We start from the raw sequence: 26,498 nt of genomic DNA, 5'->3' as shown, positions 1-26,498 counted from the left end.
CTCAAGGGCTTTGGCAAAGAGACATAGTGTAAAGCTGACGCCACCTCTGGGGTGCTGAATGACATGTCAGTGCAATCACTTCTCCTTTTTGTACGGCTAGGTCCTGCACATTTTGCATATTGGTCATAGGGAGCCCTTCCGTTGCATCCCTGGATATTCGGGCAACTATTTGGGCATGTTTTTTATGCCACATGAATTGTGACTTTGCTAGCATTTAAGACAGACCAAAGCACCCTTCAATCCTTCTGAACCCAGTGCCAGAGGACTGCATCCAGGCTGAACCTGGCATGCACAAGCGATATGCATGTTAATCAAATAGGGCCTCATGGAAAGTCTAAGTGGGATGGTTTCAAATGGCAGGGAGCTTTTACAACACCAATGAATTAATGTGGTCTGGGTGCTTTGGCATGGTATTCAGGTACAATTTCATGACTAGCAGCATTTGTATGTGGAGATGTTACATTTCTTTATTTAACATTAAAACCAGTAACATTTACAAAACGTGTTCATTGCTGAAGTCTGAGCCAGCTGAGATAATTCTACAATCCCCAATATTTTTAGTGGTATGTTTGGAATTGCACTCGGTGAAGAGGTTGATGCACATTTTCCAAAGCAGTCAGTCAGCAGCATCGAGTTTTGGCTGCTATGTTTAACTACACATTTCCCCCCACCCCGCCTTAGTACCTTCATCTTTGTCTTAATTTGTCAAAAGAAACTTCCACTCACCCATCTTTGGAGAGCATTTGACGGAAGAAATCATTTGCAGCGAGTTTGATGGCCTTTTCAGGCGTAACTAGGGTAAGATTGACAGCAGCGCCTGGAATGATGCAGACGGGAGGAAAGAGAAAAAAAAACAAAGCATTTCCAGTTGTGAAAAGTTTTTTTTTCTCCAAATCCTCAACTTATAACAGTTCAAACCTAGAATGCAAATACGACAGAAACGTATAGGCTATTATAAAACGAAAACACAAATTAATACAGGTATTTACACTTCTGTGACAGCTCTCAAATGTTACATGAAAGCACTAAATTGAAGACAGCGGAGGTCAGAAATAGCACAAGGACAATGTATGGTTAGTAATGGAAAGCTTTGAAAGAGGCTGCAGTTCTTATGTGAGGCGGTAAGCATTAAATCATTTCATGGAGAGGCATGCAGCCAATTATGCACTATGACTCATTATTTCTACATGTCACTGTGTATGCTCAGCTTTTTCCTTCAGTTCAAAGAATGATTGCATGCTCACACAACATTAGCCAGCAAACACACATATACATTGAAGCACCCAATCAGATGGGATTCCATGAATGCATAATTTAGAGCAGTTTTAGAAGTGGAAATTTTGTACATTTAATTGTTAATAATTTGAAGTGTTTTATATATTTAAACAAATAGATAATGGAGGATAAAAGATAGCACAGCCTCAAACCAGATAGAAACAGCATTTGGGTGTCACTCAAACTTGCATGCTTGCCTCAGTTGGGCGCATAGTCAACTCTCAGTTAGGCACACACATGGAAACAAAAGTGATGGAGGGAAGGAGGACAATATTGTCCTTCGAGCCCCCTCCCTTTATGGGTTGTCAAGTTTTGCTAAATCTGAAAATGAACACATGGAGAAGCTGTGGGGATGTGGCTTTGGGATTGTTTTCATACACCAGGCAAATTAGTTCAACTATTGTGTGATCTCAATGTATAATTGGTCCAGAAAGTACATTTATTTCAATCGCGTCTCCTCCCTCCCCCCCCCTTTTCCTCTTCTGATAGCATGCCTCTTGTTTATTTGCCAGCTTTTTGTTTAAACGTTGTTGAGTTAGATGCAGCACTTTTAATTCCTGGATCTGCCCCTCTCTTTGTTGGTGCTGCTGAACTTCATTATGAGGCTCTGTAGTCACAGGAATAGTTTGAACTGGTCTGATACGGATATCTGACTATAAGCCCTGCAATACCAGGAAAAGAACATCTACCAAAAAAGCAGCCACAAACCTGTAGCAAAATGGACATTTTCTGCTTGTTTACTTCATTTAAAAAAAACCAGCATGGCTGAAATCGGCCACTCCGTGTGGGAGAAGGACAGGCTAAACCCACATCAGAGCACTGCTGCTTCAAGATACTGTAGATAGGTTGCTTAAAAAATATATACTGCTCCAGGAAAAGGGATGAGTGGCAACCCTGCACCCTCCGTTATCTTGGCATTGTATCCTCTGGTACCAAACTATGGAGTGGCTCCAACAAGGAGTTGTGGTGAAGTTGGCAGCCTACTGCTTGGAGGGGGGCACAGTGTGCAGGCTGTAAGGATAGAAGAGTCAGAGCAAACCAGAAGCAAGATAAGCCACAATTATACAAGTGAAAAAATTGTGAATGTTTGTCGCTATGAAGGTGCTTGCTCTTTGATTACGGACAGATTTGATCAGCTTTCTAAATACAAAAGCCTTTTTTTAAAAAAAAACAAACATCATGTTACTTTTTTTTCCCTAAGTGACGGTGTGTTTTCAGACCATTTTGGTCTCCTCATGGCTCGCATCATCCACAACAGGGGAGGGGGATTAGAGAAGTAATCTGCTCAGAGGTCGTCATTCTCAAACTAGCTGCTCGGGGATGGAGATACATAATAGTGGCCGAGGAATGAGTGACCCTCTGTGTTTCACTACCTCAATGCAATAACTGCCCAACTCCCACTTGCTGCCTCCCTAAGGTGGGATGAGGTTGATGGCATATGAAGGTTAGATCATGTCAGGACGGGAAAGGCTGGATGCATCATTTGGTCTTTTCCTGTACCTTTTCCTGGGGATAAACAGCATGGCTGAGATAGGGTACTCAGCGAGTGAGAGAAAAAATGTATAGTAAATCAACATCCCATGCTCCATGGTACAAAATACCGCTGCTTTGCGACATTACATCTACAGGAGTTGAAGAATAAAAGAGCTGTTCAGAACACACAGTTTATTAACCGCATAATTGCTAGATCGGTGAGTTCCTGGAAGAAGCTACTCTGGAAATTCATTTTTAAAATATCAATGGTGGACAGAGGAAGCAATCTCTGACACACAGTGAGCCACTGCAATGTGGTTTGTAACTTTACGTAACCACAAAGTCTGTGGTTTAAAAATCTGCTGAAGAATCACCAAAGACTGTACTGACTACTTTTAAATTAAGAGTATTAGAATTGGGAATCTTCTAAAAACATTCATGCTTGCTTGCACAGCCAAAAATGTACTGTACATAAATTCACAACTTTCAATTTTATATTTAGCAATATTTTTATTCCAATCCTCCAAAGAGTCCAGTAAGGGTACAGTGATTTAGTGGTTATGTTACTGGAACAAATAATCCAGAGAACACGTTGAAATTCCATCTTGGCAAGTTGAGAATTTAAATTCAGTTTGGGAAAAAAAAATCTACAAATAATACAGAAATTATGTGATTGCACTGGAGAGGGCACAGAAGAGATTTACGAGGGTGTTGCCTGGACTGGAGAATTTTAGCTATGAGGAAAGATTGGATAGCTGGGTTGTTTTCTTTGGAACAGAGGAGGCTGAGGGGTGACTTAATTGAGGTGTATAAAATAATGAGGAGCCTAGATAGAGTGGATATGAATGACCTATTTCCCTAAGCAGAGGGGTCAATAACCAGGGAGCATAGATTTAAAGTAATTGGTAGAAGGATTTGAGAGGAGTCGAGGAGAACATTTTTCACCCGGAGGGTGCTGGACCTCACTGCCTGAAAGGGTGGTAGAGGCAGAAACCTTCATTGCATTTAAAAAGTACTTGGATATTCACTTGAAGTGCCATAAACTGCAAGAACTAGAAAGTGGGATTAGGTTGAATAGCTCTTTTCAAGTGCCGCAGACACGATGGGCTGAATAGCCTCTTTCTGTGCCATAAATTTCGATGATTCTATTAAATAAATAGCTGGAATGAGGAAAAATGAGCATGAAGCTACTGGATTGTTGTAAAAATCCAACTGGTTCACTAATGTCCTTTAAGGAAGGAAACCTGCTGTCCCATACCAATGTGGTTGACTCTTAACTGCCCGCTGCAGTGGCCTAGCATATCACTCAGTCAGGTCAACTCGGGATGGGCAACAGATGCTGGCCTTGCCAGCAACGCCTGCACCCCATTGATGAAAACAAAAGTATTTTAAAAGTGGAAACCTCGTAGAGAACAGTTTTAAAATCAGTTCTTCTTTGAGTTAGTGTTGCTCGCAGAAGGCATTCGAGCGCTAAAGCACGATACTGTCGAGTGCCTCATGCACATGGTACCATACCAATATCAGATGGGTTGGGGGCCAAGCAGTTCTCCACAGGGGAGGAGGTGTAATTGGAGGGCCAATCACCTGCAAACACTCGCTTGTAGCTGGGCATGGAGCAACACGGCAGAGACACGGTAGTGGGACACCCAAACATGTACTCACCCTCAGACAGGAATGGATTCTAGTATGGAGAGGATCACATTTTTTGGAATTCAATTCAACTTTTCTAATCAGATTTCACACTAGTAAATTCCAATCAGCTCATGCTCTACTTCAGTTGTACTTATGCAAATAGCAATTCTCTGATGCATAACTAAATGTTTTAACTAGATTGAAATGACCCTCCTGTGTTTGCAACAATTAGGAAATACAGGGTCCATCTCCTGGGTTACTGAGTTCTTAGTCTCACAGACTAGTGTCTGCCAAAAGGAAAAGAAATGGATAGTCACCTCCACGTGGCTCAGAGACACTGGAATAGTATGGCATTCACATCTCCCTCCTGTCCTGATTGCAAGATATACATGGGCTAAGGAGGGCAGGTAGAATGAAAGGGGAAGGGACCACTCTCACCATTAGTCAGGCAGTCACTAGCAGGATAAGGTAACCAAATCAAGCGAATGGTGGAGGAAATCAAATGATTCACTGTCACAATGTTGTGGGGTGATGGCAGAGCCCAATGGACTCTCGGCGGCGAACAGCGATTGTAATACTGCTGGCAGTAGCGTTTAAGCAACAATCAAAAAAGCGAAATGAAGATGCCCTCAGACCACAAAAGGCGAATCCTGAAAGATAGATTCCCAGATAGCTCGCGTTTCCATTGGCCACTTGACAGCTGAAAAGTGGGTTTTCTAACTAAATTCATAGGGATGAAATGGGGGCAGCCATCAATAGGGGTGGGTTTTGATGTGGAATGTTGGGACACAAGTCAATCTCACACGTTACCAAATACATGAACTCAGCTGCAATCCAGCAAAAGGTTGTTTGCTTTCCCAGAGAGGGAATAAAATTTGGAGGGTGTGAGATGCTGGAGGTCTCTTAGCAACTAGTGCAACAAAGGTGCATTGGCAAGACCTGGGAGCCAATTTTCCGACTAGCCATGTGACAGACCAGGGGAAAAGGGGAGGAAGAAGCTGAAAAGGAGTTTGCATCTTCCCATAAAAAAAACTTTATGCAGTGTCACATGATCAGCTTCATTATATTACTACATGTCATCTTAGATCATTTTTAAATCATCTCCATTTCTCCATAACATTCTGATACTCAAACTTTTACCCATAGTAGCTTTGGACTGAAGGAAAGAAAATTGCAATTTAGTTACTCCCTTTCCCTCTCCCAGCCAAAACAAAAAGGGAAGAAATAATCTTCAAAAAGGTTCAAACATCATATCTTGTGACCTGCAGGGGGCAGATTGCACAGCCGTCTGAGTAATAGCTTCTAAAAAATAAAATATGTGCCTGTACTTCAACAATTCAGTAACACCAGTCAGTGAACTATTGGCTGGTGTGCGACTTGCAAAGGAAGTTGAAGCACCGTCATCTCCAAGTCAGGCACCATCCTGGCGTAGACATGTATTGCTGTTCTTTCAAAGTTATTGGGTCAATATCCTAGATTACGTAACACCATTGTGGGAGTACCCTCACCACAAGGACTGCAGCAGTTCAAGGAGAAGGCCCACCACCTTACCAAGGTAACTAAGAGTGCGCAATAAATGCGACCTTACCATCGTCGCCCATATCCCAAGAATGAAGTTAAAAAATAACTTTTGTCAATGTAATGGTCCAAAATGTTGCTACTCCATGAGACGTGCATTATTTGTTTTAAATAAACATTATTCATAGGCTTTAAACAGCTGGAAACATTTAGACCATCAACTTGAAAAAATGTGAGTTCCATGCAAAACACCAGTTAGTGAGCCCTGCTCCAAACTTGGCCCTTCACCACGCTGTACAAAAAGCATTTATTCAGCATTCCCACTTCTTCCCCCAAAAAAGGACATCGCAACAAGTTCTTTCATTATATGCATTTACCATACCATTAAAAGTGGCACTGGTCTTTTGAGTGCCCATATTTTCTCGTACTCTGAAAGAAAACAAATAAGGTATTTTCACATCTACATTTGTAGGCTTTCTTTGTAACAGGTCTGCATACATTTCCTCTCGCATATTCAACTAGAAATTCACAAACACCTTCAAATAACTCAGCTATAAAACAAAGCACAAATTTTACCAAAAAAGATTATAAGCAGTGACTAGCTTCAAAAATGAAATAGAAATAGAAATTCTGTCTACATGCTTTTCATAGTAAATTGCAATGTGGAGCCAATGTGGATAAGTGCACCACCCAATGTGGTACTGAGTCATACAGACAGAGAAGTTTCAGGCTCGATCCTCAATCTGTGATGAATTAGCTGATGTCAGCTGAGGCCAAGGGGAAGTAGTGCCTAGACTAGAGGGGGAGGTCAGCTCCTTGAGTGACCCCCAATAGAAGGTAGCATGCATACATTCGTTGAGCAAAGACAGGAGTGGGCTGGAGTGTGAAATGTTTCACAGCCCCATGGTCAAAAGGTCTTCCAATGTGTGGACTAGGAAGCTCACATTAGGTACTGGAGGGTGCCTAGTTGCCTTGCACCTGAACCCCACAGCATGAGTTAGTGCCTTCAGGAGAGAAAATATACACATTTTTACACGTAATATAAATATATGTGCACATATATTGCATTCAATCGCATCTCAATAGCTGAAGCTGCCTCCAAGAACCTTGGTTTCCTCTTTTATTCCAAACACTCACTTTCTCCTTGATAATAGAATATAGGCAAAGGCATGTCATCTGAAAGCCTAGCTCTCTCCCTTCTAGCCTCTGATCTCTCTCTCTCTACAGCAGCCTTTCTTGCTTTTATCATCACACTATGGCGATCAGTACTTCATTGAACTTTTGCTCCTCTTCCTTTCATGCTACAAATGCACCGTTCTACATACCTTCTGCCCTCCATTCCCACTTTGTTGAAATCGAGAGTCATCACGCAGTCTCTACTCATTCTTTCCAAGGATCTCAAAACTATCAGGCTTGTAAAGTCCAAGCCGAATATCACCCAATTGCTCGACTTCTCTTTCATTTTTCTCTACCTTGGCTAGTTCCTTCACCATGGTTCCTCATTAAAAAGAAAGATCCTTCCGCATAGTACTCATTGTACTGTTGTGATAGTAACTGGTACGGAAGAGTGGTTATGTTATGAACCAGCAAAGGCTGTGTGTTCAAATTGAAACACAGAAGCTGTGAATTTGAATTCAATCAATCTGGTAATTTGTGGGCAAGAACCAGAAAAAATGGCTTGCCTGATTGCCATCAAAAACTCAACTGATTCACTAATGTCTTTCAGGGATGGAAACCTGCTATCCTTATCACGTGACTTCAGTCCCACATAACATGGTTGACTCGTAATGCCCTCAACTAGGCATTTTCAAAAAAATGCTGCCTTGTTGGAGTCTCCCACATCCCAAGAACAAACAAATAAAAACGTCATTGGGTTCAATCTTAATTGGAGGCAGCTATGTTGATGGGCATTGTATAAACAAACAAACGTGAACGCAGCCTTTTCAATACAAAGCAAACGCACATCCATTTGCTGTTTAAGTTGCACTATGTAAAATAGGTATGAAATCCTTCCAAATTGCTATCCGCTCTACGAAATGAACAATACTGCTGTCCCAGTTGTATCAAGAATCAACCTGTGGCCTGCTCATTTTCTTTTATTCATTCATAGGTTGTGGGTGTCACTGGCAGGGCCAACCTTTATTGCCCATCCCTGTTTATTGCCCTCGAGGTGGTGCTGATGAACCGCCTGCTTAAACCACTGCGGTCCATGTGAAGATATACCCATTGTTAGGGAGGGAGATCCAGGATTTTGACTCAGCGACGATGAAGGAAGAGCGATATATTTCCAAGTAAAGATGGTGTGTAACTTGGAGGGGAACTTGCAGATGGTGGTGTTCCCATGCATCTGCTGCCCTTGTCCTTCTAGGTGGTAGATGTGGCGGGTTTGGGAAGTGTTGTTGAAGAAGCCTTGGTGAGTTGCTGCAGTGAATCTTGTAGATTGTACACACTGCAGCCATGGTGTGCCAGTGGTGGAGGGAGTGAATGTTTAGGTGGTGGAAGGGGTGCCAATCAAGGGGGCTGCTTTGTCTTGCATGGTGTCGAGCCTCTTCAGTGTTGTTGGAGCTGCGCTCATCCAGGCAAGTGGAGAGTATTCCATCACACTCCTGACATGCCCTTTAGGTGGTGGTAAGGCTTTGGGGAGTCAGGAAGTGAGACAATGTCCACAGAATACCTAGCCTCTGACCAGCTCTTGTAGCCATAGTACTTATGTGGCTGGTCCAGTTATGTTTCTGGTCAATGGTGACCCCAAGATGTTGATGGTGTGGGATTTAGCGATGATAATCCCGGTGGTAATTCATTGTGGCATCAAGAAGTCCTGGTAAAATTGAAGTTAATGGGAATCAGGGGGAAAACTCTCCACTGGCTGGAATCATACCTAGCTCAAATGAAGACGGTTGTGGTTGTTACAGGCCAATCATCCCAGCCCCAGAACAAGGTGTTCTTCAGAGCAGTGTCCCAGGGCAGACATCCCGTTGAATGCCAAGGGGCAGTGGTTAAACTCTCTTGTTGGAGATGGTCATTGCCTAGCATTTTTGTGGAGCGAATGTTACTTGCCACTTATCAGCCCAGGCCTGAATGTTGTCAAAATCTTGCTGCATGCGGGCACGGACAGCATTTTCTGAGGAGTTATGGATAGAACTGAACACAGCAATCATCAGTGAACATCCCCACTTCTGACCCTATGATGGAGGAAAGGTCATTGATGAAGTAGCTGAAGATGGTTGGGCCAAGGACACTGCCCTGAGGAACACCTGCAGCGATGTCCTGGGGCTGTGATGATTGACCTCCAACAACTACAACCATCTTCCTTTGTGCTAGGTATGACTCCAGCCAATGGAGAGTTTTCCCCCCAGATTCCCATTGACTTCAATTTTACTGGGTACATTCTGTTAAATACTGCCTTGATGTTAAGGATAGTCACTCTCGCCTCACCTCTGGAATTCAGTTCTTTTGTCCATGTTTGGCTGTAATGAGGTCTGGATCCGAGTGGTCCTTGTGGAACCCAAACTGGGCATCAGTGAGCACGTTATTGGTAAGTGACACTTGGCAGCACTGTCGACAACATCTTCCGTCAGTTTGTTGATGATCGAGAGTAGGCTGATGGGATGGTAATTGGACGGTGGGATTTGTCCTTTTTGTGGACAGGGCATAGCTGGGCAATATTCCGTTTTTTAGGGTAGATGTTAGTGTTGTAGCTGTACTGGAACAGCCTGGCTTGACGTGCATCTAGTTCTGGAGCACAAGTCGTTGGCGCTACAACCTGGATGTTGTTCGCGCCATCACGTGGAGTGAATAGAATTGGCTGAAGACTGGCTTCAGTCATTTGCATATAATGTGCGAGAGCTTCATTTTCCAATGAAATTTAATGCAATAATTAATTTGATAATGGACGATCCATTGAATTGTTCGTTATCTTGGCCAGTCGTGTAATTTTCTTACGAGTTGAGATGCAATGCTTTAAAACTGGATTATTCATTCTTGTTTGCTCTTAAATCCACTACAAGTTTTGAGGATTGCTTTCACTGCTTCCCTTTTACAGGATTCCAGAGTATGAAGAGCAACAAATAGGAATGCCAAGGATATCAGATGGCACAAAGAGTGATCACACTAGTTATTTCACTACTAATCATTTCAAAAGGCCATACAAAACTACGTAGTAATGATGGAGAAGAGTTGCCTTCACAGATTCTGGTTCAGCAGGGGGATAGTTGCACAGCTGAGCCATCTGCTTCAAGGTGACCTGCAGTCAATCTCCACCATAGTGATAACACTCTGCATGCCAGTCAAGATCACCGCTGGATTCTACTGTTATATCTTTGCCTCACCCAGGCTTGCACAGGAGACATCTGCAGAGTCAAGACAATTTAGCGTCCACAGATGTATCAAATGGGTAACTGATGCATTATTCAGGAGGGCCAACAATTGCATAAATGTTCCCACTGAACATTAACAGCAGAATGACAGTGACCCAATTTTATCACGTTGCTAGATTTTCCAAAGTACAGGGTATCACTGATGGCACCAATGTGGTCATCCAGGCCTTTTGGAAGAATTCCACGGCCTACAGGAACAATTTCAGTGACTGTCAGCTTTGTATTGTGCTGGTCAATGCCCCCTTCCTAGACTGCAATCATGATACTTTCATTTGCAGACGATAATCTGTGTCAGACTTACTTGAAGACAAAGGCAAACTGGAAGAATACCTTCTTTTGAGACTCTGTCTACCCCCTTCAGCCCTGGATAATGACGCCCTTGTGACAGCCACAAACAAACACAAAGAGGCCTAACCCAAAGATGGAGAAGGAGGGAATACCAGAATCATGGCAAGAGCAGCGCGCAGAAACTGATAATGAGGATGTAGTTGCAGAAACAGAAATGCAGCCAGGAAGCTCATCTAAGGGACTTTCAGCTAAGTGTCTGAGCTGCTTTTTTAAGGAAGAAAGTGATTCAAAGCACTTTCTACAACTCTACCCTCTGCCATTCCTCAATCAACATCAATTCCCATCCTTTGTTCCACTCAATCTTCTTCCACTCAATCAGAAATAAATATTTGGATGTTCAAATACAATGCAACCAATGTATTCAGCTATTTTGTGGCATGTTAAAGCCTTTTGCTACAGTGCTATCTCCTAGTGCTAGTGTATGGTGCACAACTTTTAATTCTTAAACTGCAGCAACTTCTAAATGACTGTTTAGTTGAAAGAATAAGTGTGCTTATTCGCTGCAGGACTTCAGTGGGAATCACAGAGAATATTCAGGTATCTTTGCAACTCCTTGTGCTGGTTTATGAGATGACCCTGCAACTGATTCAGCCACTCCTGCCGATGCTTTGGCTGACTGGTCCTACCTACTTCCTGTCACATAGTAACACAGACAATGGCCAGAAGAGACTGTGGGTCTATATTAATCATCTTCATCTGATGTATCTGATAATATGTTTCCCTTCAAGATACTTGTTCAAATTTACCTTGAAGATCTAAGCTACTTACCCCTCCACCTCCCTCGGTAAGCTATTCTACATGTTGACCACCCTCTTATTAATGTTTCCTTGCACCCTGCCTGAATGGATGCTGTCTTGTTTCAATTCAAATAGCCCTAACTAAACATTTATATCCCTGAACCTTATTAATTTCTCCCCCCAGTATTCTCCTCGCCAATGAGAAGAGTCCCAGTTCTTTGGCCCGACTCTCATGCATTATTCTTTAGTTCCCCGCCATCCCTCGTACCCCCCATCACCTTAGTAACTCTATTAAAGCTCAGCTAATTCCCAGAACTTCACATAATACACTAGGGGAGGCCTGACTAATGCTCAGTGCAGAGGTAGGATTACTTCCTTTGATCTACACTCCATTTATCTTTTCATGCAACTTGACATCCTGCTCGTGTTTTTGACAACAGCTAGACTTTGGTTTGGTGTTTTGAGAGCTCCATCTACTATGATGCCCAGATTCAACTTATTAATATTTCCCCATTTATTCTGTAATGCATCTGCCTGCTTTGCATCTCCAAGTGCATGCCTTTAGATGTTTCTACACGTAATCCCCAAACACTCAAGTCCCCATCCTCCACTGCATAAAACACTTCTATTTTGATGCCTTATATAAATTGAGATGAAGCTACCGATATCCTTTTACAGATTATTTATGAAATTATTGGAAAACACTCATCCCAACACTAAGCCCTGCAAATCTCCACTCATCACACTCCTCAGTCCAGAATACTGTCCCTTCAGGCAGACCCCATTGCTAATCATGCAGCCACAATTCAATCCATCTCAGCATGCTGACGCCAATACCAAGTCTGTTACTTTTCTATGAGGCACATATACTGACACTTGTACAGGTGAACAGACATTGTCGCAGCCCCATCCGTGCCTACTTCAGCCATGTATCTGATGCATGCTCACTGACATGCATAGGAAGCAGGCTTTGAGACAGGGATCCACAAACTTCACTGGTGCCCAATGGTTCTCAATCTGATCCCCCAGCACGGTGAAACCAAAAAAAGATTGGAGTCAAGGCCTCTATAGCAGCAGCATTGTCATTCAAGAATAACAATCCCACTGTGCTTGAGATCGGTGTCACTCGGGGCTCAAGCTGCAGATTCCAATGGAGTTGGCTCATGTACCATGATACACTAGTCTCGAAAAGTCTTGAAGGACTGCAGAGATGCCACTAATGATGAACACTTCCACACCCCTAGCCACAATTGCAGGGTATTTTACTCAAGTGATTTCTGTAGACAATCTTACTCCGATAGCACTCTCCTTTCATAAGCAGGCCTGAAGGGGTCCAAATCCCGAAGCAATGCAGCTCAGAAAGAAATTGAGCTGGCTATGGAGCTACCAAGTTCCTGCTCCTCATCTGCTACCAACACTTGCTCCTCTTTACCCTGCAATGCAATTCGGTGTTACCCTCTTAAACCCGTAATACGAATCTTCCAGGGTGACTGGAGCCGGGCTAGTGCTTGGGAAAGTTGTTCTGAAATGATGCAGGATGCTATGAGGTGTGATTTGTTCCTGCTTATTGTGGTTAGCAGGCTGTTCATCCAAGCCTACAAAACAGTAAAAGAACATATATTGCAAGCGATCCCTGAACGTAGTCCTCACATGGCAACATACTATGTGTGATGGCTTTGTGCTCTAATGTGTGCCAGTGAGCGCAGAAGGCTTAATGAGCACTAGCCTCAGATTGGTGGAGACTTACAACTTCACTATTCCCCACTCCTGCTATGCTCTCATAGCTTAGGTTATCCAACATGGCCCTTCCAAGGGAGTCAAGAACTTGAAATTTCAAGGCATTCTTCCAATACAAATCTGTTCACTTCTGTTATGTTCCATCTTGCTTTTTAAGCAAAGTAGTAGTCTTGAGTTGATGCAAATTTTAAGAGTAGATATTGTGACACACAAGTGCCCATCATGCAGCCCACCATGTGGAGAAGCTAGGTTGCATTTGAAAAACTTAACATAGATTATTTTAAGATTTCAATGTGACAACAGATTCAGTTGCAAGTTGCAGCTTATATTTGTGCCCTGCTGTAGCAAGGTCATCCATGTTAAACATTCAAAGAGTTGTTAACGTATTTGAACTACTGGTGTGGGACAGCAGCAACTTGAATTTATGTTGTGCATTTAACATGGAAAAACATCCCAGAATGTTTCACAGAGACGGAATCCAAAAAATGGATGGCGAGACCATGGTGAGATATTAGGAGGGGTAACCAAAACCTTGGTCAAAGAAGTGTGTTTTACAGAGAATTTGAGAGGAATAGGAGGTGGAGAGGAGTTTAGAGAGGGAATTCCAGAGCGTGAAGCCTACATGGCTGAAGGGGTGGCCATCAACAGTGCAGTGAAGGGAAAGGGAGGATGCACAGGAGGTCAGAATCATCGGAACCGAGTGTACTGGGGGAGTGTGGGGATGGTAGTGCTGGAATACCGCGTCGCAGTGCTGAAGGAGACGACAGAGAAAGGGAGGGGAGAGGCCATGAAGTGATTTAAATTTTTGATGTTGGGGGACCAGGAGCTAATGTAGGTCAGCGAGGACCGGGGTGATGTGTGAGCAGAACTTAATGCAGAATAGGATATGGGCAGCAGAGTTTTGGATAAATTGAAGTTTATGGAGAGTAGAAGTCAGGAGGCTTGCAAGAGGAACATTGAAATAGTAGAGTCTGCAGGGAGCAAGAGAAATGAATGAGGGTTTCAGCGGCAGATAGGGATGGAGGCAGGCAATGTTACAGAGCTGACTGTAGGCAGTCTTTATGCTGGAGAAGATATGGGGTCAGAAACTCAGTTTGGGATTTAATAAGATGAAAAGGTTTTGAACAGTCTGGTCCAGTGTTCAGAGAGGAGGATGAAGTCGATGGCAAAGGTATGGACATTTTTGGCTGAAGATGATCGCTTTTGATTTTCCCAATGTTTAGCTGGAGGAAGTTGCGGTCTATCCTAGACTGGATATTGGACAAGCAGTCTGACAACACAGAGGTTGTGGAGGGGTAGAGCTTTATGTCATCAGCATATGTGTGGAATCTGACCCCATGTTTTTCGATGATAGCCAAATGGCAGCATGTAGATGAGGAAGAGGAGGGGCGAAGAATAGAACCTGGGGGAGTCCAGAGGCAATTGTTCAAGAGCTGCAAGATAAGCCACTGTTGGAGATGCTCGGGTCATGACTGCAACACATGTATGGACTGGAGCGAGAGCAGTCCGACTGAGCTGGACATCAGAGGAGAGGCGTTAGAGAAGGCCAGGCCAAACATTATCAGAGAGGTTGAGGATGGCTAATGCAGTAAGAGTAACAGATAATCAGGAAACATTTTGTGGCACCTCTACTGGGGCAGCTACTTAGTAACGATACACTTGGGTAGCCTTACTGCGGCAGCTTCCTCAAGGGCGGCATCTTCATCCTCAGTTGGATCCAGGTCCTCTGGGCGTTGTTGACAGCATTCACACCATCAATGAACTCCTGCCATGTGTCTTAGACCACATTTTTCTGGGGAGAGTGCCCTCAAGTACAGCCCTCTCTGTCATCCCTTCATCCAGAGTTTGTTCCAGTGCAGCATTTGTGAATTCAGGTATGTGTGGACAAGAACCCTCCAGTTTACTGGAATATTACAATTTCAATCCCATTCCCTTGCTACGCAAATGAGAATGGCATGCGGTAAAATTTTAAACTTCCCGTCAGCTGTGCGAGCAGTCCCTCGGGCAGCCTGCTAATGCATAGGCGAGGAAAGCTCACATAGATTAGTTCATTTACGTCGATGAAAAGTATAGGGCAGACACAGTTCTGCAAGAAGTGTTAGTTGGATTTTTTGCATCACATCATTCCTACGCAAATTACATCCCAGAAAAATGTTCTACTTGTTAATCTAAGGAGCTCAGAGCCTCCATCACAGACAGGCATGAAACACCAACTCAGTTTTTTTGAAGTCTTTGTTTTCTAATCTTTTTCCTTCCAGACATGCCTCTGCTGAAGATGCTGGAACTGCTGAGATAAGAGTTACACGGGTTACTAGCATACTGTTCTAACACACATCTAGCATCTCAACCACAGACAGTCAGTGCTGAGCACCTATTCAGCTGTGGAAGGCAAAGCTGTCGAGCCCAATCCTATTCTTACCCAAAGACACATGCATGCACTTTCCAGCAGGGGTCGCTGGATAACACGAGATCAAGAACCCTGTTTGATTTTTCCTCTCCGTTGCAGAGGGATGCTGAAGTCAAATGCAGCAACTTTGCTGCTGTGCAGCTAACCAAATACAGGTTAGGAATCAAAGAGAATACTGGTACAAAGAGAATGCTGCATAACTCAAAGATATTCCCACTTGTGGTTCAGTCCAAAACCAGGGACCATAAATATATGAGATAGTCACTAATAAATCTAAAAGGAATTGAGGAAAAACTTCTTTACTCAGAGTGATGAGACTGTGGAACTCGCTGCCACATGCAGTGGTTGAGACGAATAGCACAGATACATTTAAGGGGAAGCTAGATAAATACATGAGGGAGATAGAAAAGAATACAAGGATATGTTGATAGGGCAAGATGAAGTAAATAGAGTGGGAGAGGGGCTTGTGTTGAGCATAAACACCAGCAAAGGCTAGTTGGGCCGAATGGCCTGTTCTGTGCTGTAAATTCTTGCACTCGGCCTGTTTGATCACTGGCAAGTAAGAAAGGGTTCAGGGACATCCTCCAATGTCTCAGCCAGTTTATTCAGTAGCTTTTGGACAGTGTTGTGTACAGCGGAACATGAGGATGCTATTTTAACAAGAGATATTTTGGAGCTGCTCACGTTGCGATTTCCTGCTCTGCTTCCCGCTGACAGCTTGACCGAGACAGGAAGATTTTCTAAGCAACTACAGTGGTACAGGGGTATGAGCTCAAATATAACACAGATACGAGAATGGTCCGCCAAAGCACAAAGTAATCTCTTACTGACTTGGCTAAACACAGAGGGTTAATAAGTTAAAGATGCTTTGCTATATATGAATTGCACTGCAAACTAATAATGGAACAATATGAGATATTTTGACAAACACACACAACCTAGTGCTTGTAAATAGCTGGTGTTTAAATAATATCTTGGCTTTAAATTCCCTGTAAGATCTTGGTTACAAACTGCATCAACCAGTAAATAGAGAGAGATTGGGGAATTAAAAAAAAACTTTCTCTGCTTCCCCTGACCAACGCAAGTAGACCAGCAAGCCTGTTCCTAGGTCTCAACATGATAAGTGGCGTGGAGCTACTCACGTTGCGATTTCCTGCTCTGCTTCCCGCTGACAGCTTGACCGAGACAGGAAGATTTTCTAAGTAACTACAGTGGCACAGGGTATGAGCTCAAATATAACACAGATACGAGAATGGTCCGCCAAAGCACAAAGTAATCTCTTACTGACTTGGCTAAACACAGAGGGTTAATAAGTTAAAGATGCTTTGCTATATATGAATTGCACTGCAAACTAATATGAAAACAGAAAATGTTAAAACACCTACCTCGATACATCCCGAAATAACCATCAGATCGGATTGTCTTAATAAGGCAGTCAGACCTGAAATAAAAGAGAGAGAATTACAACTTGCTCTTAAGCAAGTATAGATTTGGGAAAGGAAAAAACACATTATCTCCATTTTAAAAGTTATCTAATATACAGCACCTCCCTACAGGCACTCACGCAATCAACGGCTACAGTTGATAGGTACTGGAAGATATCCTCGAATTGCTCGTCATGGTGAAATTCAAAATATGCTCTCCACTCTCACATTAATAATTTCACTACAGATGGTTGACAAATAAAACCTCTCTCCATTATGTAAAGTTCAATCACCAATAAAATATATATAAATCACTTCAGAAGGAGAGCTCTACACATGTAGAATGCCAAGGCTGATTTAGTAGTTAGACTTCATCATTTTATTAGTTGATTTCACGCCCCCCACCTCCCCCCAGTCATTTTCTTCTATTTCACTCACTCTGCACAAGAATCTGTCAGACTTCAATGGCTCTTTTTTTTTGTGACCTTAGGAAACACTCTATTGCCCCACCATCACGCCCTCCCCCAAAGTCATTTTCTGGCCAAGAGGCAGACTATTGATCTATCTAGTCTCCAACTTTGCTATCCACAAGGATATTGGCAGCAAGGATCTAGTGGTGGTTCTTCTAACTTTCTTCAGCTCCTCTCCTCAGGAACAAGTGCCTAATTTGCACGAGGCACCTCTGTTCCACACGCACAGCCCACCAATCTATGGCATAATTATCATCTTCATGTCACACCAGGACTTGTGGTATTCTTTGCAGCCAACTTCTGTCTACCTCATCAACAAATTCTTACCTCATTAGGTGATTACTGAGGAGTAGAACAGCTTCCTATTAATAACATATTGTGTTATAGTTGGGTACTACTGTAAATGTCAACAATTGTACATAAATATGGTGAACTGGTAAGGTAAACGTGGACATGTATCTAATTTTCTAAGCCCTTTAATCAGCACTGCAGTTTACAAAATTTTGTACAAAAATTTTTCATCACATCAGTCGGCAATATCTGCCTCTCTCCCCATCCCCCACGTTCAAGGACAAATTAAGATATTACGTGTGACCTCTGGCATGCCGCAAACTGAAACTATATTTACTAACATTTTCCACAAATCTTCCCTTTCAGCGCAGTATTGCAAACCAGACTAAGGGTTGATAACAAGGGAGTGGGAAGCAGTAGGATAAGGAAGAAAAACTTAAGGAAGGATGGCAAGGACAATTACTGGCTGGCCAAAACATCCTTGCATAAGATTACATCCAAAAATATGTTTGAAGCCATTGCAATCCAGTAAGACACACGACACCTAAATTATCAACCACTTGGCATCTCAAATGTTTTGCCATGTAATTTTTGGGCTTGGAATTGGAAGTATCAGCACAGAAATGGTTAATAATACGTTTTTCAGCCAGTTCTGTCTTCATAAATTATCTTCTGCAAACCTTTCCCTGACCTTCATTATAAGGATGGGGGGAATGAGACTAGCTGATGTGCTCTAACAGAGAGCCGGCACGGGCTTGGTGGGTCGAATGGACTCCTACTGTGCTGTAACCATTCTATGATGCTATAGATTTAATGATTATTAATATTTAAAAAGGAACAGCACGACATAGTGCACAAACAGTACCTGCTTTACAGTTATCTTCTCCTCTCTTCTGAAGGTACCACTTCGTGCTAGAATATGGTTCCACAGCAGCAGCCATTTTCTGTGCCACACCCAAGTGTCTGTGCTTTGTGTGTGAGCTCAGACAGTAAAGGCCAGCAAGCTGTTCAGCCATAAATATCATCGCACCTATCCTCACACGATGGCCATACACATGTACTTTCCAGCACAAGTCACTGGCTGGCAATCGAGTGGCAGTAAAGCTGGTTAACATTTCCTTTCTCAGGGCCACAGAGCTCAAGAAGTGAGGTTTCTTTTATAACTAGTGCAAGTTGGATTGATTTTCCCCTCAGTGCACCTGTTCTTTTGCTATTTTGAATTGTGTTACAAGTACAATGTAGTAGGTTCTTCTCGGCCCCTCTCCTCTCCCTTGTCCCAATCCATGCTGGCACACTCTTCATTTACAGCTCCAACCCTCTCCCGCAATTTCTGCTGGTGTTCTTCTCTCCCTTCAAAGTGCCCCTCCCTCCCGTTCATAGAAAGATAGAAAATAGGTGCAGGAGTAGGCCATTCGGCCCTTCAAGCCTGCACCACCATTCAATAAGATCATGGCTGATCATTCCCTCACTACCCCTTTCCTGCTTTCTCTCCATACCCCTTGATCCCTTTAGCCATAAGGGCCATATCTAACTCCCTCTTAAATATATCCAATGAACTGGCATCAACAACTCTTGAGGTAGTGAATTCCACAGGTTAACAACTCTGAGTGAAGAAGTTTCTCCTCATCTCAGTCCAAAGTGGCTTACCCCTTATCCTTGGACGGTGTCCCCTGGTTCTGGACTTCCAACATCGGGAACATTCTTCCTGCATCTAACCTGTCCAGTCCCGTCAGAATTTTATATGTTTCTCCGAGATCCCCTCTCATCCTTCTAAACTCCAGTGAATACAGGCCCAGTCGATCCAGTCTCTCCTCATATGTCAGTCCTGCTATCCCGGGAATCAGTCTGGTGAACCTTCGCTGCACTCCCTCAATAGCAAGGACATCCTTCCTCAGATTAGGAGACCAAAACTGAACACAATATTCCAAGTGAGGCTTCACCAAGGCATTGAACAACTGCAGTAAGACCTCCCTGCTCCTATACTCAAATCCCCTAGCTATGAAGGCCAACATAGCATTTGCCTTCTTCACCGCCTGCTGTGCCTGCATGCCAACTTTCAATGACTGATGTACCATGAGACCCAGGTCCCGTTGCACCTCCCCTTTTCCTAATCTGCCACCATTCAGATAATATTCTGCCTTCATGTTTTTGTCCCCAAAGTGGATAACCTCACATTTATCCACATTATACTGCATCTGTCATTCATTTGCCCACTCACCTAACCTGTCCAAGTCACCCTGCAGCCTCTTAGCGTCTCCTCACAGCTCACACCGCCACCCAGCTTAGTTTTATCTGCAAACCTGGAGATAATACACTCAATTCCTTCATCTAAATCATTAATGTATATTGTAAATAGCTGGGGTCCCAGCAGTGAGCCCTGTGGCACTCCACTAGTCACTGCCTGCCATTCCAAAAAGGACCCGTTTATCCCGACTCTCTGCATCCTGTCTGACAACCAGTTCTCTATCTACATCAGTACATTACCCCCAATACCATGTGTTTTAATTTTGCACAACAATCTCTTGTGTGGGACCTTGTCAAAATCTTTTGAAAGTCCAAATACACCACATCCACTGGTTCTCCCTTGTCCACTCTACGAGTTACATCCTCAAAAAATTCCAGAAGTTTTGTCAAGCATGATTTCCCTTTCATAAATCCATGTTGACTTGGACCGATCCGGTCACTGCTTTCCAAATGCTCTGCTATTTCATCTTTAATAATTGATTCCAACATTTTCCCCACTTCTGATGTCAGGCTAACTGGTCTATAATTACCCGTTTTCTCTCCCTCCTTTTTTAAAAAGTGGTGTTACATTAGCTACCTTCCAGTCCATAGGAACTGATCCAGAATCGATAGACTGTTGGAAAATGATCACCAATGCATCCACTATTTTTAGGGCCACTTCCTTGAGTACTCTGGGATGCGGACTATCAGGCCCCAGGGATTTATTGGCCTTCAATCCCATCAATTTCCCTAACACAATTTCCTGCCTAATAAAGGATTTCCTTCAGTTCCTCCTTCTCACTAGACCCTCGGTCCCCTAGTATTTCCAGAAGGTTATTTGTGTCTTCCTTCGTGAAGACAGAACCAAAGTATTTGTTCCCCATTATAAATTCATCTGAGTCTGACTGCGAGACCCCTACGTTTGTCTTCACTAATCTTTTTCTCTTCACATATCTATAGAAGCTTTTGCAGTCAGTTTATTTTGTTCCCAGAAAGCTTCCTCACATGCTTTATTTTCCCCCTCCTAATTAAACTCTTTGTCCTTCTCTGTTGAATTCTAAATTTCTCCCAGTCCTCAGGTTTGTTGCTTTTTCTGGCCAATTTATATGCCTCTTCCTTGGATTTAACACTATCCTTAATTTCCCTTGTGAGCCACTTTCCCTGTTTAATTTTACTCCAGACCGGGATGTACAATTGTTGAAGTTCATCCATGTGGTCTTTAAATGTTTGCCATTGCCTATCCACTGTCAACCCTTTAAGTATCCTTTGCAAGTCTATTCTAGCCAATTCACGTCTCATACCATCGAAGTTACCTTTCCTTAAGTTCAGGACCCTAGTTTCTGAATTAACTCTGTCACTCTCCATCTTAATAAAGAATTCTACCATATTATGGTCACTCTTCCCCAAGGGGCCTCGCACAACAAGATCGCTAATTAGTCCTTTCTCATTACACATCACCAATCTAGGATGGCCAGCCCTGGCACTTGACTGCCCCAAGTTATCCCTCAACACTGTCCCCAAATGCTATCTACTGCTGCTCTCGGAAATCAAACCCATCTGCACAGTGGGGCAGGCATGCCCAATCTCATGAGATCAGGAAGTTCCCAACTCCCAATTCACGCTCTGGTAACAACAATGTTTATGGTCAACCAGTAGATGGCATTCATTCAGCATCACTTCCAGTCATCAATCTTTGTTTGTTTAAAGGGTCATGCATAGTTCAATCCATGGGCAAAGCAGAAGCATAAGATAGGAGCCAGGAGTTGTGTAGCTGGCAACGGAGAGGGGTCCATTATAATTGGACACATGGGGTGACCTCGCATTAACTACAGAAGCTTTGAATGCTCACTGATTTTCATTAGTAAATGCAGACAAGCAGATATGGCTCCAAAACTCTTACTGCATCATTTATGCACAGGCAGTTTTCATGTGTATGCACGACAAAGCTGTGCAGGCTTAGATCTTGGAGGAGGTGCATAGACTTAGACCCTGAAATGGTTGCCTACACAGAAGAATAGTGAAGAGTGAAGTACGTGGTGAAGGGAGACTGAAAGCTGGGGTAGAAGAGAATGTTGAGTTAAAACAAAACGTCAAATGGGAGAATGAATGCAAAACGCACTTCAAACATTGGCAGGCAAAGTAGATAATGCAATCCAAATGCCAGTGTTGGATCTTCAAATTTCAATCGAGCAACAAAATCTTTGGAACTTGCAAGTGCTTTCACTCTCATGCAGTTCAGAAACCCAACCCATGATTGATCTACTTTAAGCAGAGTCAAAGTGACTAACACAGCTAATGCCAGCTGGCAGTAAGCTGTGGCTTACATTTTGGGAAAGCCTGATAGATCAAGTACTGATAAAACTGCACCTGTTCTTTCTGAAAAGACCCAGCATATAACTACATCTTTAACAGGCTTGTACTTTGATGTAAAAAAAAAACCAAGCAACAAACAATAAAAGCTATTTCATAGAAAATAATATAAATAGAGGGCTCAAGTTTCGGCCTGAGTTGCTCCTATTTTTTTTGGAGCAACTAGTTTACAATGGAGCATCTTAGAAACTGCAATTCTTGGCATTTAGTTTGCTCCAGTTCTAGTGAGTTAAAATAGTTCCATTTAGAACAGATTTTTTTTCCCAAAAGTCCAGTCACTTACGCCAGTTTTGCAAGTTTAGGCGGCGAAAACGTACTCCAAACTTAGAATGGAGTAAGTGTAGATTTTTGTACGCTCAGAAAAACCTTGCCAACACTTAGAAATCAGGCGTAGGGAATGAGAAATGGCAGGGGAGGGGGGGGGGGAGTTTACAAACATTAAACACTTCACTTTTACAAATAAAGAGCCATCAATAATAAAAAGATAAATAAATCAATAAGGTGGATGAATTAACTGTGCAAATAGATGTTAACGGATATGATGTGATTGGGATTACGGAGACGTGGCTCCAGGATGATCAGGGCTGGGAACTCAACATCCAGGTGTATTCAACATTCAGGAAGGATAGAATAAAAGGAAAAGGAGGTGGGGTAGCATCGCTGGTTAAAGAGGAGATTAATGCAACAGTTAGGAAGGACATTAGCTTGGATGATGTGGAATCTATATGGGTAGAGCTGCAGAACACCAAAGGGCAAAAAACGTTAGTGGGAGTTGTGTCCAGACCTCCAAACAATAGTAGTGATGTTGGGGAGGGCATCAAACAGGAAATTAGGGGTGCATGCAATAAAGGTGCAGCAGTTATCATGGGTGACTTTAATATGCACATAGATTGGGCTAACCAAACTGGAAGCAATACGGTGGAGGAAGATTTCCTGGAGTGCATAAGGGATGGTTTTCTAGACCAATATGTCGAGGAACCAACTAGGGGAGAGGCCATCTTAGACTGGGTGTTGTGTAATGAGAGAGGATTAATTAGTAATCTCGTTGTGCGAGGCCCCTTGGGGCAGAGTGACCATAATATGGTGGAATTCTACATTAGGATGGAGAATGAAACAGTTAATTCAGAGACTATGGTCCAGAACTTAAAGAAGGGTAACTTTGAAGGTATGAGGTGTGAATTGGCTAGGATAGATTGGCGAATGATACTTAAGGGGTTGACAGTGGATGGGCAATGGCAGACATTTAGAGACCGCATGGATGAACTACAACAATTGTACATCCCTGTCTGGCGTAAAAATAAAAAAGGGAAAATGGCTCAACCGTGGCTATCTAGGGAAATCAGGGATAGTATTAAAGCCAAGGAAGTGGCATACAAATTGGTCAGAAATAGCAATGAACCTGCGGACTGGGAAAAATTTAGAACTCAGCAGAGGAGGACAAAGGGTTTGATTAGGGCAGGGAAAATAGAGTACGAGAGGAAGCTTGCAGGGAACATTAAGACGGACTGCAAAAGTTTCAATCGATATATAAAGAGAAAAAGGTTAGTAAAGACAAACGTAGGTCCCCTTCAGTCAGAATCAGGGGAAGTCATAATGGGGAACAAAGAAATGGCAGACAAATTGAACAAGTACTTTGGTTTGATATTCACTAAGGAGGACACGAACAACCTTCCGGATATAAAAGGGGTCAGAGGGTCTAGTAAGGAGGAACTGAGGGAAATCCTTATTAGTCGGGAAATTGTGTTGGGGAAACTGATGGGATTGAAGGCCGATAAATCCCCAGGGCCTGATGGACTGCATCCCAGAGTACTTAAGGAGGTGGCCTTGGAAATAGCGGATGCATTGACAGTCATTTTCCAACATTCCATTGACTCTGGATCAGTTCCTATCGAGTGGAGGGTAGCCAATGTAACCCCACTTTTAAAAAAAGGAGAGAGAGAGAAAACAGGGAATTATAGACCGGTCAGCCTGACCTCAGTAGTGGGTAAAATGATGGAATCAATTATTAAGGATGTCATAGCAGCGCATTTGGAAAGAGGTGACATGATAGGTCCAAGTCAGCATGGATTTGTGAAAGGGAAATCATGCTTGACAAATCTTCTGGAATTTTTTGAGGATGTTTCCAGTAGAGTGGGACAAGGGAGAACCAGTTGATGTGGTATATTTGGACTTTCAGAAGGCTTTCGACAAGGTCCCACACAAGAGATTAATGTGCAAAGTTAAAGCACATGGGATTGGGGATAGTGTGCTGACATGGATTGAGAACTGGTTGTCAGACAGAAAGCAAAGAGTAGGAGTAAATGGGTACTTTTCAGAATGGCAGGCAGTGACTAGTGGGGTACCACAAGGTTCTGTGCTGGTGCCCCAGCTGTTTACATTGTACATTAATGATTTGGACGAGGGGATTAAATGTAGTATCTCCAAATTTGCGGATGACACTAAGTTGGGTGGCAGTGTGAGCTACGAAGAGGATGCTATGAGGCTGCAGAGCAACTTGGATAGGTTAGGTGAGTGGGCAAATGCATGGCAGATGAAGTATAATGTGGATAAATGTGAGGTTATCCACTTTGGTGGTAAAAACAGAGAGACAGACTATTATCTGAATGGTGACAGATTAGGAAAAGGGGAGGTGCAAAGAGACCTGGGTGTCATGGTACATCAGTCATTGAAGGTTGGCATGCAGGTACAGCAGGCGGTTAAGAAAGCAAATGGCATGTTGGCCTTCATAGCGAGAGGATTTGAGTACAGGGACAGGGAGGTGTTGCTACAGTTGTACAGGGCCTTGGTGAGGCCACACCTGGAGTATTGTGTACCGTTTTGGTCTCCTAACTTGAGGAAGGACATTCTTGCTATTGAAGGAGTGCAGCGAAGGTTCACCAGACTGATTCCCGGGATAGCGGGACTGACCTATCAAGAAAGACTGGATCAACTGGGCTTGTATTCACTGGAATTCAGAAGAATGAGAGGGGATCTCATAGAAGCGTTTAAAATTCTGACGGGTTTAGACAGATTAGATGCAGGAAGAATGTTCCCAATGTTGGGGAAGTCCAGAACCAGGGGTCACAGTCTAAGGATATGGGGTAAGCCATTTAGGACGGAGATGAGGAGAAACGTCTTCACCCAGAGAGTGGTGAACCTGTGGAATTCTCTACCACAGAAAGTTATTGAGGCCAATTCACTAAATATATTCAAAAAGGAGTTAGATATAGTCCTTACTACTAGGGGGATCAAGGGGTATGGCGAGAAAGCAGGAATGGGGTACTGAGGTTGCATGTTCAGCCATGAACTCATTGAATGGTGGTGCAGGCTCGAAGGGCCGAATGGCCTACTCCTGCACCTATTTTCTATGTTTCTAAATCAATCCAAAAAAAAAATTTAAAATTTAAATTTTTTAAAAATCACTCAATGAATAAAAAAATATTTCTATTCACCTACTGCAGCACCAGGGTGAAGGGGGGTGGGGGGGGGGGGAAGAGAAGAGATGAACGGAGGGGGCGGGGAGGAGAGATGAACTGGGGGGGCGGGGGGGAGAAGACGAAGAAGCTGGGCCCCGACGACTCTTCGGGCAGGGCCCGCCCCCAGTGAAAGGCCGGGTGGGTGGGCCCCGCCGACAGCGAGGTAAGCGGTGTCAGGCCACTTGGCCGGGGATAGGGGCGACGTCCCTTCGGTCAGGGAGAAGGTCATCGCCCGGAGACAGGACGTGCTGGGAGGGCCAGGAGCTATTGCGCACACGCGCAGCTGCCGGCACTGTTTTTGGCACAGGGCTGTTGCTCCGTCCCCAGCAGCTCCTGCTGCGCAGCGCCGACTGAAAATGGGCCTGCAGATATCGGAGAATCGCGAGGCAAGTATTCGGCGCAATTTTTGTTCTACAAATTAGGCGGGCCTCTCCGATGTGCGCCGTTGTGGTGGAGGTCCGAAACTTGAGCCCCTACAATGTTTCTGCACATTTCTGGAAACAACTGCGATGAAGTTGAGAAATAAAATTCAGCTTGATTGGAAGTTGCGCTCGTAGATTAGATGAGTCCAGTTTGATCAAGCTTCAGTTTTCTTTTCACTGTCACTACATAGAATGACACAGTATGTACAGCATAGAAATAGGCCAGTGCTTATACTCCACGAGTCTCCTCCCGCCCCTCCTCTTCATCTAACCAAGTGGCGAGTAATTCCGGCCGTCCAAAGCCTGGCTTCGAACTGAGAACATCTGCCGTACCTGACCC

General features: G+C 43.5%; 1 protein-coding gene across 2 annotated transcripts in view; it reads right to left on the bottom strand.

Moving 5' to 3' along the window:
• Window positions 1–26,498, bottom strand: part of slc25a22a (solute carrier family 25 member 22a) — a 145,772-nt gene that overhangs the window by 34,383 nt on the left and 84,891 nt on the right. For both annotated transcript variants that reach the window (XM_070899402.1, XM_070899403.1), the window contains exons 4-5: window positions 16,889–16,944; window positions 727–817 (exon numbers count right to left, since the gene is read on the bottom strand). In XM_070899402.1, the coding sequence (XP_070755503.1) occupies window positions 727–817; window positions 16,889–16,944 (147 nt within the window). The remainder of the gene's footprint in view (window positions 1–726; window positions 818–16,888; window positions 16,945–26,498) is intronic.

The sequence above is a fragment of the Pristiophorus japonicus genome, chromosome 14 (genome assembly GCF_044704955.1).
Source record: "Pristiophorus japonicus isolate sPriJap1 chromosome 14, sPriJap1.hap1, whole genome shotgun sequence".
NCBI lineage: Eukaryota > Metazoa > Chordata > Chondrichthyes > Pristiophoridae > Pristiophorus > Pristiophorus japonicus.
The sequence above is the reverse complement of the archived record's forward strand: the minus strand, read 5'-3'. Positions and strand labels throughout refer to the sequence as shown.